The sequence below is a fragment of the Bos indicus genome, chromosome 6 (assembly GCF_029378745.1).
Source record: "Bos indicus isolate NIAB-ARS_2022 breed Sahiwal x Tharparkar chromosome 6, NIAB-ARS_B.indTharparkar_mat_pri_1.0, whole genome shotgun sequence".
Lineage (NCBI taxonomy): Eukaryota > Metazoa > Chordata > Mammalia > Artiodactyla > Bovidae > Bos > Bos indicus.
The window spans coordinates 113919591-113939008 of NC_091765.1; the positions used below are offsets into that span (position 1 = coordinate 113919591).

General features: G+C 45.2%; 1 protein-coding gene across 4 annotated transcripts in view; it reads left to right on the top strand.

Moving 5' to 3' along the window:
* Nucleotides 1–19418, top strand: part of TBC1D14 (TBC1 domain family member 14) — a 110018-nt gene that overhangs the window by 42036 nt on the left and 48564 nt on the right. For all 4 annotated transcript variants that reach the window (XR_011567284.1, XM_070791865.1, XM_070791866.1 and 1 more), the window contains exon 3: nt 3535–3655. Coding sequence is in view for 3 of the 4 variants with exons in the window: in XM_070791865.1 (XP_070647966.1) it covers nt 3535–3655 (121 nt within the window). In the remaining variant the exon portion in view is untranslated. The remainder of the gene's footprint in view (nt 1–3534; nt 3656–19418) is intronic.

Here is a 19418-nt window from a genome sequence, read left to right on the forward strand (position 1 = left end):
CCTTCTCCTCCTGCCTTCAATCTTTTTCAGCATCAGGGTCTTTTCCAATGAGTCAGTTCTTCGTATCAGTTGGACAGAGTATTGGAGCATCAGCTTCAACATCAATCCTTCCAAGGAATAATCAGGACTGATTTCCTTTAGGATGGACTGGTTGGATCTCCTTGCAGTCCAAGGGACTCTCAAGAGTCTTCTCCAACACCACAGTTAAAAAACATCAATTCTTCAGCCCTCAGCCTTCTTTATGATCCAACTCGCACATCCACATGACTACTGGAAAAACCATTGCTTTGACTGTTGGACCTTTGTCGGCAATATCTCTGCTTTTTAATATGCTGTTTAGGTTTGTCATAGCTTTTCTTCTAAGGAGCAAGCGTCTTTTTAATTTCATGGCTGCAGTCACCATCTGCAGTGGTTTTGGAGCCCAAGAAAATAAAGTCAGTCACTGCTTCCACTGTTTCCCCATCTATTTGCCATGAAGTGATGGGACCAGATGCCATGATCTCGTTTTTTTTGAATGATGACTTTTAAGCCAGCTTTTTCATTCTCCTTTCACGTTCATCAAGAGGCTCTTTAGTTCTTCTTCACTTTCTTCCATAAGAGTGGTGTCATCCGCATATCTGAGGTTATTGAGATTTTTCTCAGCAATCTTGATTCCAGCTTGTGCTTCATCCAGCCCAGCATTTTGCATGATGTACTCTGCATACAAGTTAAATAAGCAGGGTGACAATATACAGCCTTGTTATATTTCATTCCTAATTTTGAACCAGTTCATTGTTCCATGTAAGATTGTAAATATTGCTTCTTGACCTGCATACAGGTTTCTCAGGAGTCAGGTAAGGTGGTCTGGTATTCCCATCTCTTTAAGAATTTTCTACAGTTTGCTGTGATCCACAGTCAAAGGCTTTAGCATAGTCAATGAAGCAGATGTTTTTCTCAAATTCTCTTGCTTTCTATATGATCCAATGGAAAGTATACCAGAAGGGCACTCTCTTCCGTAACCATAGCAGAGTTAGCAAGACCAGGAAATGTAACATCACCCCAGGGCTGTTGTGCTCTGTCGTCCGTGTTCACGTTGCATCAGCTGTCCCGGCAGTCTTCTTTATACCGTTTTTGGCCCATGGTCCAGGATGTGGTACAGGATCCACCTGTTGCTGCTGTTGTTCAGTCGCTGAGTTGTGTCTGACTCTCTGCGACCCCATGGACTGCGGCACTCCAGGCCTCCCTGTCCTCAGTGTCTCCTGGAGTTTGCTCACACTCAGGTTCATTGAGTCAGTGACGCCACCCAGCCATCTCATCCTCTGTCGCCTCCTTCTCCTCCTGCCTTTAATTGTCAGGTCTCTGTGTGTGTGCTGTGCTGAGTCACCTCAAGTCCTGTCAGATTCTTTGCAACCATATAGACTGTAGCCCACCAGGCTCCTCTGTCCATAGGATACTCGAGGCAAGAATACCGGCATGGGTTGCCATGCCCTCCTCCAGGGGATCTTCCTAACCCAGGGACAGCACCCACGTCTCTCACATTTCCTGCACTGGCAGGTGGCTCTTTACCACTAGCGCCACCTGGGAAGCGCCCAGGTCTCTAGCCTCCTTTTAAGCTGGAACAGTTCTTCAGTCTTTGTCAGCTGAGGAAGATGCACCACGTAAAAGCTGAGAATTCTGTTTTATTAGGTGGCCTTCCTGAGGACTATAGCCTGGGAAGGCAGCCTCTCTGATAGCTCTGATGGACTGTTGCAGAGAGATAAGCAAGGAACCTGGGTATAGAGGAGTTTTTGCTGAAGAAAACAAAAACAAAAAACCATGTAGTGAAACATCGAAACATTACTGCTAATCACAAAAACAGCCACCTCGTGTTAATGACTGTAGAGCTTTTCTGTGTATGGGAAGATGCAGAAGTCTGGGCTGATTGAAATCACTTCCCTTGAAATACATCATTACTGTATGGGGCCAGTATGCTGGTTTTCTGCATCTTGAACCCCCTCAGGATGGACTGTTAGGGATGGCTACAGTGGCTGATGGCTTGGTGGGAGGCAACATTCTTAGTTTACCAAAGGCAGTGTTTTTTTGTCCACACGGGACCCTGACATTTTCAGAGTCAGATTTATCGTTTCCTTGGCTGTCCCCCTGTTTTGGTGTGTTTGTGTTTCCTCACGGTGATATTCAGGTGATATTCATGCGTTTTTTGCTAACTACAGGCAACCTGGTGTGTTGTTCTCAGCATCAGAGGAGGTGACTGCGCTGTCCATCCTGACGCTGAGGGTGCCCACTGTGATCGCTTGGCTAGTGAGGTGTCTCCACCGTGAAGTTAATTAATTTTTCTTTGTAATTAACAAGTCATTTGTGGGAGCTACTTTCAAACTGTGTAAAAATCCTTCTCTCCATCCAGCTTCATCTACTGGTTTAGCATCCGTTGACTAATCCATAAGCCCATCAGTCCTTCTCTACTTACTGTTGTCATTGTTTAGCTGCTGAGTCGTGTGTGACTTTTTGCGACCCCGTGGACTGTAGCCCGCCAGCCTCCTCTGTCCATAGGATTTCTCAGGAAAGAATACTTACTTGGGGCATTCTAAGAATTTTCCTTCCACCTTCACTCATGTGTTCATTTTCCTATTTGTATCCATATCCATTTGGGCTCATGGATTTCTTTTTTTATTGGGTGGATTATAATCCCTTGTTCTCATTATGTATTTTGATGATTACATTCCAGATTTAGTCAGCGAGAGCCCTTTCAAGCCGGGTACTGTTTTTGTTAAACCTATCGCAGTATTTCTTTGAGCACCTTCTTTCTGGCACACAAGACGCTTCATGCTCATCTTAAACTTTCCAGTGAGCCCTAGAAACCATTCATTTTCAATGAATGAGCCAATGCAGTACGTTCCAGAACAGTTTATCTGTAGCACCATTTATAACTTATTTGTGTTATTAGGGTTTGTTTACATGTTATTATGAGAGAAGATCATGTGACTGTCTCGTGAGTGGCTTTCTTTTTATGATACATGGAGACTTTATAAACAGATAATATAGATTTACCTTATAGATAATTTAAACTAAGTTAGAGGTTCAGTACAAAAGCAGCTGTCATCCTTTGAGTACTGATCATGTACCTGTCCCTTTAATTCATATAGTGACCCTTGTTAAACATAAGGAAACTGAGTCTCAGAGAGGTTAATGTACAGATCAGAGTTACACAGCTACTGAGTGACTGAGCCAGGGTTTCAGTTCAATTTGGTTCGACTTCAAAGCTCACTTTTTCTGGATATACTTTGTTACGCTGTAATGCATATCCTTACTCTGAATGGTACAACTTGTTGTATATATTTTCATTGAATTACAAAAAGCTTACTTGTTGTGGTTCAAGAGCTTTTCACCTGCTTCATAATTCCGTGTCTACGTGAGAATCAAGTCTGCAGAATTAAAGTCTGTGATTCAGCACATTGATCTCTAAGGAAAGTCTGCTTGTTTTCACTAGAGTGATTCAGCGGTCCTGGTGTTTCTGTAAGTGTCCAACAATTCCCTAACTCTTTCATTTTCTTCTTACAGGAATTCGCTTGCTAGAAAACAGAATGCAAGACTTGACAAACAAAGTGACTTGGGATGGAAGTTATTTGGAAAAGTACCACTCGGAGAGAATGCTCAGAAAGATGCAAAGAAGTTACAAAAGGTATACAAGATACAAAGACACAGAAATACGGGGTACAGCATCCGTTTATGAGCCTTGCATAAGTGACCATCATTGAGGCTTTGCAATTGGAAAGCTTTGTTATAACTTGCATGCTAAGTGCCTGCTATTTAAGTCTGTCTTCAGAACGTGGGTGACTTCAGCTTTTTTCTTACAGCTTGTATGCATGCGCACGTGGGAAAGTTGAGACGGCTGGGCTTTAGAACTTGATTGAATTTAATCAGTTTTTTCCCAATAAGAGTTACAAGTGTGATCAAATTTTTATTAATTGTGTTTGATATTAAATAATTCTCCCTTCCTGATCCCAAGGGCTTTAGCTTTTTCAGTTCAGTTCAGTTCAGTTGCTCAGTCGTGTCCGACTCTCTGCAACCCCATGAACCGCAGCACGCCAGGCCCCCCTGTCCATCACCAACTCCCGGGGTCCACCCAAACCCGTGTCCATCGAGTCAGTGATGCCATCCAGCCATCTCATCCTCTGTCGTCCCCTTCTCCTCCTGCCCCCAATCCCTCCCAGCATCAGGGTCTTTTCCAGTGAGCCAACTCTTCGCATGAGGTAGCCAAAGTATTGAAATTTCAGCTTCAGCATTAGTCCTTCCAGTGAACACCCAGGCTGTTTAGAACTTGATTAAATTTAATCAGTTTTTTTCCAATAAGAGTTACAAATGTGATCACACTTTTTATTGTGTCTGCTATTAAGGAATTCTCCCTTCTTGGGACTTACCCATTCCTGTGCCGCCTGGGAGCAGGGCAGCTGGGGCCTTCGTTACCCAGGCTACTGTGTGACCCCCTTCCCCTCGCTGGCGGAGGCTGCCCACCTGTCCTGGGGGAGAGGGTGGGGTTCCGGGTCAGACCAAGCCTGTGGTGTCTCACTACTGTGGGCTCCTTTGCCCACTGTGGCGGGGAGGGTGCCAGCCCTGGAGGCAGGCGCTCATCCTTCCAGGGAGAGGGCTCAAGCACAGACTCAGCAAGGCCGGGGGGTGTTTGTGGCCTCAGCTACCCCGACTGTGACCACCTACATCTTCTGGTTGGCCCCAAGCCCCAGCTGTCCTGACAGTGGGGCGTTTGCCCAGTGCCATGACACTGCCAGTAGCCGGCCCCCCTACCCTGCCCAAACCTCGGTTTTTTATCCACTGACACTTGTTCAGTAGACACTTCTCTAAGAGCCAGCCTCGTGCGTGGCCCTGGAGTTAGAGAAATGGCGCTGCCCCCAGGCTCCAGAGCACCCCTCTGGTGCACAAATGATTCCAGGGCAGGGTCACCGAGAGGGAGGCAGGGCCGCCATGGGGAACACACACTGGGGTTAAATGAGTCATCATTTGGGTTTCTAGTTCATTTAAAACTCGCCACAACCTCGTGAAGAAATTAGTTACCGTCTTCATTTTACCAAAAGAGCCCTGAGAGCAGACCGAATGAGTGTGCAGCTGGAAAGCAGAGGAACTGGAGTTCAGCCCCAGGCCTGTGGGTGCCAGGGCCTTCGCCGTGGCTCTTCCTCTGCAGGAAGTGGAGGGGGGCAGGTGCCAGGCGGCCCGAGCTCTGGGCTTCATGCAGTGGGAGCCCGGGGAACAGGGGCGGGTGGTCCTCTTGGTGGGACGTGATGGGCTTGGAGCCCGCCCCTAACCTAGAGGCTGTGGGGAGCCCCCCACCAAGGGCTTTACGCATGCAGGGAATGATGAGGCCCCCTGGCAAGTGTGCGGCTCTTGGACTTGTCCGGGTGAAAGAAGGGGGTCTGGCCCAGTGCCCGTGGAAGTCGTGGGACTGCTAAGTCTTGTGGCCCCTCCATGTGTAGACATGTTAGGTTCGGGGGTGCACTGTGTAGGGCTCTGGCTCAGACCGCAGACTGGCTTTGTACAGATTTCATTGTTTATGTTTCGGCAAATTCATGGTGTTTCAAATGGTGTCTAATGCTCCTTACAGCAGTTGTTGGGACCCAGGAGACTTGCAAAATAAATCAGTGTTGAAATTCATTTTTAGAGACTGTTACATTTTGAATTTGGATCACTTATTGTGTAGATTGTTAAAATAACACACAATTAAAATGTGTATTCACATGCAGAGCTTAGCTCTGCGGTTTCTTAGGAAACTCAGTAGCTAAGCTGTTACAGAATTTTTAAAGAAATCTACGCTCTTCTAAAAAGTTATACTTTTTATATACATTATGCTGCGTAGATTTTCCCATGGCTCTTAATGCCACTTGCATCATGCTTGAATTTCTGTTATCTTTGTCGTACCCCCCTTTTTTAAAGGCGAACGTGGATTATGTTCTTAGAGGGTTTCTGTGAACTGAAGTGACTAGGTCAGCTAATTCTGTAGTAACATGATACTGCAGAGAAGAGGACCATCTGGCTCTGAGCATCAATAATACAGGATGTAACGGTACCTGCATGCCTCATACAGCCCTGCCTCCATCCTGTTTGCTCCAGCTTTGTGTCTGGGCCGCCCATCCCTCACCCTGGGCCCTCCCGCAAGCTGGGAGGAAGCTCCTGGGTGCAGGCTGGAGCTGGCTGCTGTCCAAGGCGTCGGTTCTCCCTGCCTCCCCTCCCGGCTTCAGAGGGCCCGTCCCTGGGGCCTGAGTGTCCAGACTGGTGATCCCAGATGGTGGCAGTAGCTCTAGTTAGGGCTAAAGCATAATTAAGATATTTAGTAGACTTTTAATTCCTTTCCCCTTTCTCTTTGGAAATATTTTGTAGAAGTGGCATCCTGTGGTGATTTAAAAACATGGACTTTGGAGTCAGACTTGCTGGGTTTGGATCCCAGCTCTGCCTCACACATGGGCCTCCCGCTGCGTACCCGACAGCTCCCTCTGGACGTCTGGTAGGCCTTCTCTGATGAACAAGCACCAAAGCTAAACTCTGATTTTCTTTTTTTCTGATCTGTCAGACCTATTCCCTTTGCAGCTTCCCCCGTTTCGGTGGATGACAGCCTTTCTGGTCAGCTTTAGACCTGCTGGGCTTCTCTTCCTGACGCCGCCTCCCAGCCTGACAGGTGTTTTGTTTGTGTTTGTGCGCTGTGGGTGAGGCAAATCCGATGTGCAGTCAGGTTTGAGAAGTAGTGACTTGCTGGAAAATTCTGAACCTCTGCTCCAATGAAGTCTCATAGACAAAGTCTTACTAAAGAGGTGTTCCTGGCGTAGGCGGCAGAGGTGGTTGTGGCTGAGTGGTCTCCCAGTTGCTTATGTTTTTGGGAAATGGGGAGTGGATTCCTTTAGATAAGTTAGTCACACTCACTTGGTTATGGGCTCCCTTGGTGGCTCAGATGGTAAAGAATCTGCCTGCAATGTGGGAGACCCGGGTCAGTCTCTGAATTGGGAAGATCCTCTGAAGAAGGGCATGGCACCCTCTCCAATATTCTTGCCTAGAAAATTCCATGGATAGAGGAGCCTGGTGGGCTACAGTCCATGGGGTCACAAAGAGCTGGACATGACTTGTGACTTCCCTGGTGGCTCAGATGGTAAAGCATCTGCTTACAATGTGGGAGACCCGGGTTCAATCCCTGGATCGGGAAGATCTCCTGGAGGAGGAAATGGCAACCCACCACAGTATTCTTGCCTGGAAAATCCTATGGACAGAGGAACCTGGTAGGCTACAGTCCATGGGGTCCCAAAGAGTTGGACACGTCTAAGCGACTTCACTTTCACTTTAGCGACTAACACTTTGACTTGGTTATAGTGATGTGTAGACGATGTATAAGAATATTAGGAAATAAAATAACACTTGGAATCTTACTGCCCCCCACATGATCACTGTTTGCATTTTGGTGTTTTTCCTTTCAATATTTTTCCATGTGCTTTTCTTTTCTTTTTTTTTTAAAGAAAAGACCATTTGAAAAGTGATAGCGAGTCTTTGTAATTTGAGTACATGTCAGAGGGACTCCGGACTGTGAACACCTGGGATGATGCTTCAGAACAGAGTCTGTGACTTTGTGAGGCCTCATGCTGTGTGCACAGATGTGAGGGACTGGCAGTGTTGTCAGGAAGTGAGGCTGAGCAGCAGGTTTCAGTCCTGGGCGGGCTCTGAGGCAGCCACTGCTTGTGGCGAGGATAGCAGCAGCGGGGGCAAGCTTGCAGGCTTCACCGTCCTGGACAGAATTCTGTCAGGGGAGCACGAGTACATGTGTTTGGGTTCGTATAACCTGGGATGTCTTCAGTGGCCTTCTGGAATTTCAAGTCAGCTCTTAGATGTTAAAGAGAGAATCCCAGAAGAAGGCAAAACCAGGACAACTTAAAAGTGACATTCATTCTCACCTCTGGGTTCTCAGGAAATCACGAATGATCATAAACTGCAGAAAGGAAAAGAGTGCTCGCTCACTGCAGGTAACTGGTGGCTGGCCTACAAGTATATCCTAAAACAATTTAATTTCATTTAAAAAGGAAACCTTTCTTCATTCTTATAATCCCTTATGCATTTGGAAAATGAGTTTGAACCAGTTCACAAAAAAGATCAGGTCTCAGTTACGGAAAAGAAGAACGAAGCGTACTCTAAAGTGTCTCTCCCAGAGAAGGGAACCGCACCACTCGGATGTAAACACAGTGCCTGGGGCAGCAGCGTGGGGTTCTGGAAAGGAAGGAGTAGCAGGTGGTTTGGAGAGGAAGACTGGAAGCTCCGCTGAACGGGCCACACTCACCACTCTCTGCGTCCTCTGGTATCCCCAGCTTGACACAGGGTAGTATAAATAAGGGCTGATTGTGTCGCAAATCTTGCGAAAGATATAAACCTACAGATTCGGGGGACCAGGAGGCTCAGTGAGCTCCAGACAGGATGAACTCACAAAGTCAGTGCCCAGACATGGCATAACCATGCTGCTGAAAATGTAGACAAAGAAAAAAATCTTAGAAGCAGCCAGAGAAAGTATATCACTTACTGGGGAGGGGCAGTTTGGATGACTTGCTTTTCCCATTAGAAACTGAGGAGGCCAGCAGGAAGTGAAACAGCATCTTTTAAAGCGCTGAAAGGAAAAAACTTTTCGTTGTTGTTCAGTCCCTGAGTCGCATCTGCCTCTTTGTGACCCCATGGCCTGCAGCACGTCAGGCTCCCCTGTCCTTCACCATCTCCCGAAGTTTGCTCAAACTCATGTCCATTGAGTCAGTGATGCTATCTTACCATCTCATCCTCTGACTGCCTCTTCTCCTTTCCCCGCTCGTCTTCATCTTTCCCCACATCTGGGTCTTTCCCCAAGAGTTGGCTCTTTGCATCAGGTGGTCAAAGTATTGGAGCTTCAGCTTTAGCATCAGTCCTTCCAATGAATATTCAGGACTGATTTCCTTTAGGATAGACTGGTTGGATCTCCTTGCAGTCCAATGGCCTCTCAAGACTCTTCTCCAGCACCACAGTCCAAAAGCATCAATTCTTCAGCACTCAGCTTTCTTTATGGTCCAACTCTCACATCCATGCATGACTACTAGAAATACCATAGCTTTGACTGTACGGATCTTTGTTGGCAAAGTGATGTCTTTGCTTTTTAATACTTTAACTCTTTTTAATGTCTAGGTTCGTCATAACTTTCTTTCCAATGAGCAAGTGTGTTTTTTAATTTAATGGCTGTAGTAACCATCCACAGTGATTCTGGAGCCCAAGAAAATAAAATTTGTCACTACCTCCACATTTTCCCTTTCTGTTTGCCATGAAGTGATGGGACCAGATGCCATGATCTTAGTTTTTTGAATGTTGAGTTTTAAACCAGCTTTTTCACTTTCCTCTTTCACCCTCATCAGCAGGCTCTGTAGATACTCTTCTCTTTCTGCCATTAAAGTGGTATCATCTGCATATCTGAGGTTTTTGATATTTCTTCTAGCAATCTTAATTCCAGCTTGTGCGTCATCAGTCCTGGCATTTCTCATGATGTACTCTGTATACAAGTTAAATAAGCAGGGTGACAATATACAGCCTTGTTGTTCTCCTTTCCCAATTTTGAACCAGTCTGTTGTTCCATGTCTGGTTCTAACTGTTGCTTCTTGAACCACATACAGGTTTCTCAGGAGGTAGGTAAGGTGGTCTGGTGTTCCCATCTCTTTAAAAATTTTCCACAGTTTGTTGTGATCCACACAGTCAAAGGCTTTAAAGTAGTCAGTGAAGCAGAAGTAGATGTTTTTCTGGAATTCCCCTCCTTTCTCTGGATGTTGGCAATTTGACTCTGTTCTTCTGCCCTTTCTAAATCCAGCTTGAACATCTGGAAGTTCTTGGTTCAAGTACTGTTGAAGCCTAGCTTGGAGAATTTTGCACATTACTTTGTTACTGTGTGAGATGAGTGCAGTTGTGTGGTAGTTTGAGCATTCTTTGGCATTGCCTTTCTTTGGGATTGAAATGAAAACTGACCTTTTTCAGTCCTGTGGCCGGCCACTGCTGAGTTTTCCAAATTTGCCAGCATATTGAGTGCAGCACTTTCACAGCATCATCTTTTAGGACTTGAAATAGCTCACCTGGAATTCCATCACCTCCACTAGCTTTGTTCGTAGTGATGCTTCCTAAGGCCCACGTGACTTCACGCTAGGATGTCTGACTCTAGGTGAGTGACCACACCATCATTGTTATCCTGGTGATTAAGACCGTTTTTGTACAGTTCTGTGTATTCTTGCCACCTCCTCATATTAATCTCTTCTACCTCTGTTAGGTCCTTACCATTTCTGTCGTTTATTGTGCCCATCCTAGCTTGAAATTTTCCCTTGATATCTTTGATTTCCTTGAAGAGATTTCTATTCTTTCCTATTCTATTGTTTTCCTCTACTTCTTTGCATTGTTCATTTAAGAAGGCCTTCTTATCTCTCCTTGCTATTCTCTGGAACTTTGCATTCAGTTGGGTGTATCTTTCCCTTTCTCCCTTGCTTTTTACTTTTCTTCTTTCCTTAGCTCTTTGTAAGGCCTCCTCAGACAACCACTTTGCCTTCTTGCATTTCTTTTTCTTTGCGATGATTTTGGTCACTGCCTCCTGTACAGCGTTATGAACCTCCATTCTTAGTTCTTCGGGCACTCTGTCTACCAGATCTAATCCCTTGAATGTATTTGTCACTTCCACTGTATAATCATAAGAGATTTGATTTAGATCATATCTGGATGGCCTAGTGGTTTCCCTACTTTCTTAAATTTAAGCCTGGATTTTGCAACAAGGAGCTAATGATCTGAGCCACAGTCAGCTCCGTGTCTTGTTTTTGCTGACTTATATAGATCTCCATCTTCAACTGCAAAGAATATAATAATCTGATTTTGGTATTGACCATCTGGTGATGTCCATGTGTAGAGTCTTCTCTTGTGTTGTTGGCAAAGCATGTTTGCTATGACCAGTGTGGTCTCTTGACAAGACTCCATTAGCCTTTGCCCTGCTTCATTTTATACTCCAAGGCCAAATTTGCTTGTTACTCCAGGTATTTCTTGCATTCTAGTCCCCTTTAATGAAAAGAACATCTGTTTTTGGTGTTGTAGGTCTTGTAGGTCTTCATAGAACTGGTCAACTTCAGCTTCTTCAGCATTTGTGGACAGGGCATAGACTTGGATTACTGTGACGTTGAATGGTTTTCATTGGAAACATATCGAGATCATTCTGTCATTTTTAAGATAGCACCCAAGTTCTGCGTTTCGGACTCTTTTGTTGACTATGATGCTGCTTCATTTCTTCTAAGGGATTCTTGCCCATGTAGATATAATGGTCATGTGAGTTAAATTCACCCATTCCTGCCCATTTTAGTTCACTGATTCCTAAATTATCATGTCAGTGTTCATTCTTGCCATCTCCTGCTTGACATCCAATTTACCTTGATTCATGAACCTATCATTCCAGGTTCCTATGCAGAATTGTTCTTTACAGCATCGGATTTTACTTTGACCGCCAGACACATCCACGACTGAGCGTTGATTCCATACTGGCCCAGCTGCCTCATTCTTTCTGGAGCTATCAGTAATGGCCCTCCGTTCTTCCCCAGTAGCATACTGGACACCTTCTGACCTGGGGGGTTGCTTATTTTCCAGTGTCATATCTTTTTGCCTTTTCATACTGTTCACGGGGTTCTCACGGCAAGAATCCTGGCGTGGTTTGCCATTCCCTGCTCCACTGGACCATGTTTTGTCAGAACTTTCCACGGTGACCTGTCCGTCTGGACCTACTTGACATGACTTCTGGCTTTATTGAATAATGCAAGTCTTACTTAACTCAAGAAAAGAACTATCAACCCCAAATTCTATATCCAGCAAAAATACCCTTCAGCAGTGGAAGTAAAATAAAGATCTTTTTGGATAAAGGAAAACTGAGGGAATTTGTTGCCAGCAGATCTAAAAAAAATTACTGAAGGAAGTTTTCCAGACAATAGGGACATTATACTAGAAGAGACCTGAAACATTAGGAAGGAAGAGGAACAGAAATGGTAAAAGTCCAGATGAGCACAACAGACCATTGTTCTCTCAATGAGGTCTTTGAAATATGTTTTGTTGAAAGCAAAAAGTATGTTTTTCTGTGGGGTTTTCAGCATATGTCGATGTAGTATGTATTACAGCTAGACCATGAAGGGGGAGAGGGTATGATGGTAATGTTTCTACATTCCACTTGAAGCGCTAAAATATTGATTCTAATAAGATCGTGAGAGATATATATTGTAAATTTCAGATCAACCACTAAACTTCACAAAGAGAGCGAAAAATGAAATATTTTAAAATGGAATTCTAAAAAAAAAAGTTCCAGGAAGTGAAATCAAGACAGGCAAGAGGAAATGTAGGAAGGAAAAATAGAACACATAAGATGGACGGCCCAAATTGAAACGTGTCAATAATTTACCTTAATGTAAACGGTCTGAGCATACCAATCGTGTGTGACATTGTCAGAGTGGGTTCAGAAACAATGACCCAGCTATATACCGTCTAAAAGACATTCACTCCAAATATGAAACGTGTAGTTACAATTAAAGGGTGCAAAAAGAACACTGCGGTGAAGACACTAGTCAAAATGCAGATGGAGTAACATCAGGAAAAGTAGACTTCAGAGCAAAAAAAGTCACCAGGGACAATGTGGGATGTTACCAATGAAGACATAATCACCTTGAGTGTGTTCTAACAGCAGAGCTGCAAAATGCACGGCACAGAACCTGGCAGACTGAAACAGGTCGGCGCATCCACAGTTACGAACGAAACGCCAGTGCCCCTCTGAGTAACTGATGGGACTACTGAGAGGGAACCAGCCCCACTCTGGCCTCCCGTCACCGAGCCAGGCTGCTGGGCTGCTGTTGGAGGAGACTCCACACCCCAGCAGAGCACGACACACCTTTGCAAGCTCACATGGATGGTCACCAAGATAGACCATAACCTGAAAGGATTCAGTTTATACAAAATATCTTCCTGCACCTCAGTGGAGTTACAGGGTCAGAAAGATAAGAACACCTCTCCACACTTGGAAATTAAACACGTAACATGCTTCTAAACCCCCGGAGAAGGAAATGCTAATCTAATCCATTATTGTTGCGTGGAGACTCCCGTGGACAGAAGAGCTTGGTGGGCTACAGTCCATGGAGTCACAAAAGAGTTGATCACGACTGAGCATATGCTTCTAGATAAGTTTTGGGACAATAAGAGAGTCACAAGGAAAATGAGAGAATATTTTGAACTGAACAAAAATACAGTCTATGAAAATTTGTGGGATGCAGTGCTTAGAAGGACATTTTTATGTTTTTGGCCTCACTGTGTGGCTTATGGGATCTTAGTTCCCCAACCAGGGATCAAACTTGGGCCCTCGGCAGTGAAAGCACAGCGTCTTAACCACTGGACTTCTGGGAAATTCCCCAAGAAGGGAATTTATAGCATTAAGCCAGTCTGATTAGAAAAGAGAAAAGTTCTCTAATTTTCTACCTTAAGAAACTGTAAAAGGAGCAAATAAACCCCAAACAAGCAAAACGAAGAAAGTAACACACATGAGAACAGAAGACACTGAAATTGAAAACAAAAATTAATAGTCAGAGAAACCACAAGCTGGTTCTCTGAAATGATCAACAAAATCAAATGCGAACAAAACTGACATAAGAAAGGAGGACCAAATTATCAGTAAGAGAAGTTAAAAGACGAGATACTACTGCAGACGCTGCAGAAATTAAAAGGATAAGAGAATGTTATAAATAACTCTCCAAACATAAGTTTGATAACTTAGATGAAATGATCCACTTCCTTGAAAGTCACACATCACCAGAGCTCATTCAGGATGCAATAGATAACCCAAATTGTGCTGTAATTATTAATGAAATGGAAATTGTAGTTCAAAACCTTCCAAAAAAGAAATCTCCAAGCCTAGAGGGGGTTTCATTGATGAGCTCTTCCAAATATTTAAAGAAAGACTGGGAGCTGACTGTGGCTCAGATCATGAACTCCTTATTGTCAAATTCAGACTTAAAGTAGGGAAAACCACTAGACCATTCAGGTATGTCCTAAATCAAATCCCTTATGATTTTACAGTGGAAGTCACAAATAGATTCAAGGGATTACATCTGATAGACAGAGTGCCTGAAGAACTATAGACGGAGGTTCATGACGTTGTACAAGAGGCAGTGATCAAGACCATCCCCAAGAAAAAGAAATGCAAAAAGGCAAAATGGTGGTCTGAGGAAGACTTGCAAACAGCTGGGAAAACAAAAGAAGCTAAAGGCAATATAGAAAAGGCAGGATACCCATCTGAATGCAGAATTCAAAAAAATAGCAAGGAGAGATAAAAGAGCCTTTCTAAGTGATCAATGCAAAGAGATAGAGGAAAACAATAGACTGGGAAAGATTAGAGATCTCTTCAAGAAAATTAGAGATACCAAAGGAACATTTCATGCAAAGATGGGCACAGTCAAGGTCAGAAACAGTATGGACCTAACAGAAGCAGAAGATATTAAGAGGAGTGGCAAGAATACACAGAAGAACTATACAGAAAAGATCTTAATGACCCAGGTAACCATGTTGGTGTGATCACTCACCTAGGAACCAGACATTCTGGAGTCCAAAGTCAAGTGGGCCTTAGGAAGCATCACTACGAACAAAGCTAGTGGAGGTGATAGAATTCCAGCCAAGCTATTTCAAGTCCGAAAAGATGATGCTGTGAAAGTGCTGCACTCAATATGCCAGCAAATTTGGAAAACTCAGCAGTGACCACAGGACTGGAAAAGGTCAGTTTTCATTCCAATCCCAAAGAAAGGCAATGCCAACTACTGCAGAATTGCACTTATCTCACACGCTAGTAAAGTAATGCTCAAAATTCTCCAAGCTAGGCTTTAGCAATACGTGAACTGGGAACTTCCAGATGTTCAAGCTGGATTTAGAAAAGGCAGAGGAACCAGAGATCAAATTGCCAACATCCGTTGGATCATCAAAAAAGCAAGAGAGTTCCAGAAAAACATCTACATCTGCTTTATTGACTATGCTGAATGAAGCCTTTGACTGTGTGATTCATAGCAAACTGTGGAAAATTCTTAAAGAGATGGGAATACCAGACCGCCTAACCTACGTTCTGAGAAATCTGTATGCAGGTCAAGAAGCAACAGTTAGAATTGTACATGGAACAACAGACTGGTTCCAAATCAGGAAAGGAGTATGTCAAGGCTGTATCTTGACACACTGCTTATGTAACTTCTATGCAGAGTACATCAAGAGAAATGCTGGGCTGGAGGAAGCACAAGCTGGAATCAAGATTGCTGAGAGAAATATCAATATCCCCAGATATGCAGATACCATATGCAGATGGAGAAAGTGAAGAGGAACTAAAGAGCCTCTTGATGAAAGTGAAAGAGAAGAGTGAAAAAGCTGGCTTAAAACTCAATATTCAAAAAACTAAGATCATGGCATCCGTTCCCATCATTTCGTGGCAAAGAGATGGGTAAACAATGAAAACAGCGACAGACTTTATTTTCTTGGACTCCAAAATCACTGTAGATGGTGACTGCAGCCATGAAATTAAAAGATGCTTGCTCCTTAGAAAAAAAGCTATGACTAACCTAGACAGCATATTAAGAAGCAGAATCATTACTTTGCCAACAAAGGTCCGTCCAAAGCTATGGTTTTTCCAGTAGTTGTGTATGGATGTGAGAGTTGGACCATAAAGAAAGCTGAGTGCCGAAAAATTGATGCTTTTGAACTGTGGTGTTGGAAAAGATGCTGGAAAGTCCCTTGTATGGCAACGAGATCAAACCAGTCAATCCTAAAGGAAATCAACTGTGAATATTCATTGGAAGTACTGATGCTAAAGCTGAAGCTCCAGTATTTTGGCCACGTGATGCAAAGAACTGACTCACTGGAAAAGACCCTGATGCTGGGAACGATTGAAGTCAAGAGGAGAATGGGACGACAGAGGATGAGATGGTTGGATGGTATCACCGACTTGATGGACATGAGTTTGAGCAAGCTCCGGGAGTTGGTGACGGACAGGGAAGCCTAGCGTGCTGCAGTCCATGGGGTCGCAAAGAGTCAGACATTACTAAGCGACTGAACTGAACCGAACCAGACCCACTTCCACAATATACATTTTAAGATAACAAGATTAGTCATAAGGTTCTTGTTAAGGAGAATCATGTCGTCAAGAAGATACATTGTTATATTGACCAAGACAAAGCAATGTAGAGAAAGTTTGTCCTTTTCTCCTCCTGGAGAGACCTGGACCCCTTTCTCCTTCTCAAGGGTTCCTGACCCCTTTCTTCTCCTTGGGGACTTCTTATCAACCTACCCAAGAATTGACTGTCTCAGTCTTAGCAGGAGATTATCTTATAAAATGTCTGTGGTGGTGGTTTAGTTGCTAAATCATGTCCGGCTCTTGCAACCCCACGAACTGTGTCCTGCCAGGCTCCTCTGTCCATGGGATCCTCCAGGCAAGAATACTGGAGTAGGTTGCCATTTCCTTCTCTAGGGGATCTTCCTGACCCAGGAATCGAACCCAGGGCTGCTGCATTGAAGGCAGATTCTTTACCGACTGAGCTACGAGTATAAAATGTCTAATGCTTATTAATCTTGGATTTTAGAGAGGCAGCACGTTATGTATCAGGTTTTTCTTTGAGGTGTTTGGGGAAGACAAAGGGGGAAGCGAGGAGAGAGGGAAATGGCAGTGGGTCATTTAATTTGGACAGTTTTTATTCGGTGCATGGATTGTCTCCTACTGTTGTCGTGGTGACAGTTAATTCATCTGAGCAGTTTAACTCTCTTGCCTCAGATACCTTAGTATAAACTGGATTGTGGTGCACAGTGCTTCTCAAGGGAGGTTTGCTTCTTTTTCCAGGTGTGGAAGTGACGCCTCTCCCCGTCAGTCTGAGAGGGCAGAACTCGGGGCACAATTCCAGTCTTGCCGCTCGGGCTCCCAGGGGAAGGTGGGCGCTCGAGACCGGGAAACGAACAGGCCGGTCTTTCCGTTCGTTTCCGTTCCTGTTCCGTTCGAACAGGCCACAGACCCTGCTGGGGTCAGAGGGGTCAGGCCTGGGAGGGACTCTGCTTTGAGCAGGGAGCCCCTTGTCTGTGTCCTCGTTCGGTCACTCGCGGTCAGTTGCGTGGCTTCAGGCTGCTGACTTGACTTTGCCTCTCCTAACCCTTGGTCTCCTTCTCTGCAAAAGTAATGCCCCTCTTGCATGTGCTTGTGAAGGTTCAGTGGCAGGAAGTGAGGGTGGCAGTGGTCCCAGTGGCAGTAGTCACAGTAGTTCAGTGGTTAGAAGACTCTGTGCTTCCACGGGTTCAACCCCTGATACGCTAAGATCCTGTGTGCTGCGTGGTGCAGCCAAAATAAATAAAAACTATGCAGTCATTTTGTGTTTAAGTGTGCGTGTTACTGGAGCAGTGGTTGGTGTCCAGTGAGAGCTCAGTAAATGTCAGTGGCTTCTCGTGTTCTGGTCTCACCTCAGGGACCTTTACTCTTGTGACTGGATAAAAATCTTAAAAAAAATAAAACAACTTTGTCACTGTCAGGAGTGTTCAGTGTGTTTTGGAAATTTGTAGTTGGCAAAGTCAGTCTTGAATAACATCTGAAATAGCTTAAAAATTGTTTTTTTTTTTCAAATTATAAAAAATAGTTCATGAATAAAAAACACCTGTAGAATCCCCAAATGGCAGAGGCACACAGGGTTAACTGGAAAGCCCTCTTCACCTGAGACTCCGCGCCCTGCCTGCCTACCCTCCCTGGCCTTCCTCTGAGCCAGGGGACGGTGTACGCTTCGCTCGCGGGCACACGCTTGTGATAGAGCTGTGCAGCTTCTCTCTGGCATGTCCACAGTCGGCTCTCAGGAGACTTGCCCAGTCTGACCCTGAAGACGCTGTGGCCGGGATTGTTCAGAGGGGACCGTCCGTCTTCTGAACCTGGTCTGTGACTGACTGTGGGCTCTGGTGATCGTGTCTGCAGCTGAGTAGCCTGTTGAATAACCTGAACCAGAAAAGTGTGTTCCAGGCAAGCAGCTGAATCAAGGCCGCTTCCAAGGAAGATGTAGGGAGGTGGCCCTTGGGAGCTTTCAAATGCTCCTGCACTTCCCTGAACAATTTAATGTGTTGATATAAAAATATTGACAGCCAGAGGAAACTGCTTTTTTTTTTTCCCACATCAATCTAATTCCCAATGAAAGATTGAGATTTTTAGAGTATTTTATAGTCTCTGAGCACTGTTGGATCAGCAGGGAAGACACTTCTTGGGCCTTTCCCAGGGGTTGATGGGCACAGGCCTGGCTGGCTTGTCTTGGGCTGCGATGCATGGAGCATAGCTGACCCTTCTGAGGGCGGTGTAGTCAGCAAGCGGTCACGTGGGACTTGGAGAAACCTCAGATTTGAGAGGAGTAGGGCTCTGAGCTTTAAGTTTCCTCTAAACTGTCCTTTAAATTACTAGTCTGAGTTGCACTCAGAATGTCGCTTTGCATCTTGTCAGCAACCCACTCCAGTGTTCTTGCCTGGAGAATCCCAGGGACGGGGGAGCCTGGTGGGCTGCCGTCTGTGGGGTCGCACGGAGTCGGACACGACTGAAGCAACTTAGCAGCAGCAGCAGCAGCAGCGTGTGGAAGCCCTTCAGGTGGAGTTTTCTCTTTGCCACTGGAAACTCCATTGTTGTTGTTCAGTCGCTCAGTCGTGTCCGACTCTTTGCGACCCCATGGACGCAGCAGGCCAGGCTTCCCTGTCCTTCACTATCTCCTGGAGTTTGCTCAGACCCATGTCCACTGAGTCAGTGATGCCATCCAACCGTCTCACCCTCTGTTGCCCCTTCTCTTGCCCTCAGTCTTTCCCACTCCGTGGTATCCTTGAGTTAACAGGCAAGTGTTACATTTGTTCCTTGATCCTGTGCCCGTGTCTGATAGTTAGTGTGGCCTTAGGACCACGGAGGGGGCACGACTGTGGTAAACTGAATTCGTAGTTCGAAGGCCGTGCACCAGGGGAGTTGATAGGAAGAGGCTTTGGAGCCAGACTGCCCTGGTTGGAATTGCGCCCTGGCCCTGACCAGCTGTCACTTAACTGGGAAGGTCCTCAGAGCCTCAGCTGCTCCGTCTGGGAAAAGAGGGGGTGGGGAGAGGGTGCAGACGGTACCTATGCTCGTTTCTTGCTGCTCCTCAATAAATCACCACCAGAGTTGGTGACTTAATACAGATTTATCCTCCTATAGTTAGGAGGTCAGAAATCTGAAATGAATCTTCCAGGCTGAAATCAAAGTGTAGGCAGGGCTGGTCCCCTTAGAGACCCCGCAAGAGAACCTGTGCCTCCTGTCCCGGGCTCTGTCAGCTGCTGGCCTTCCTCGGCTGGTGGCTGCAGCGCTGCAGTTGTTTCCTTCAGCGCGTTGCCTTCCCCTGCTTCCATCTTCACAT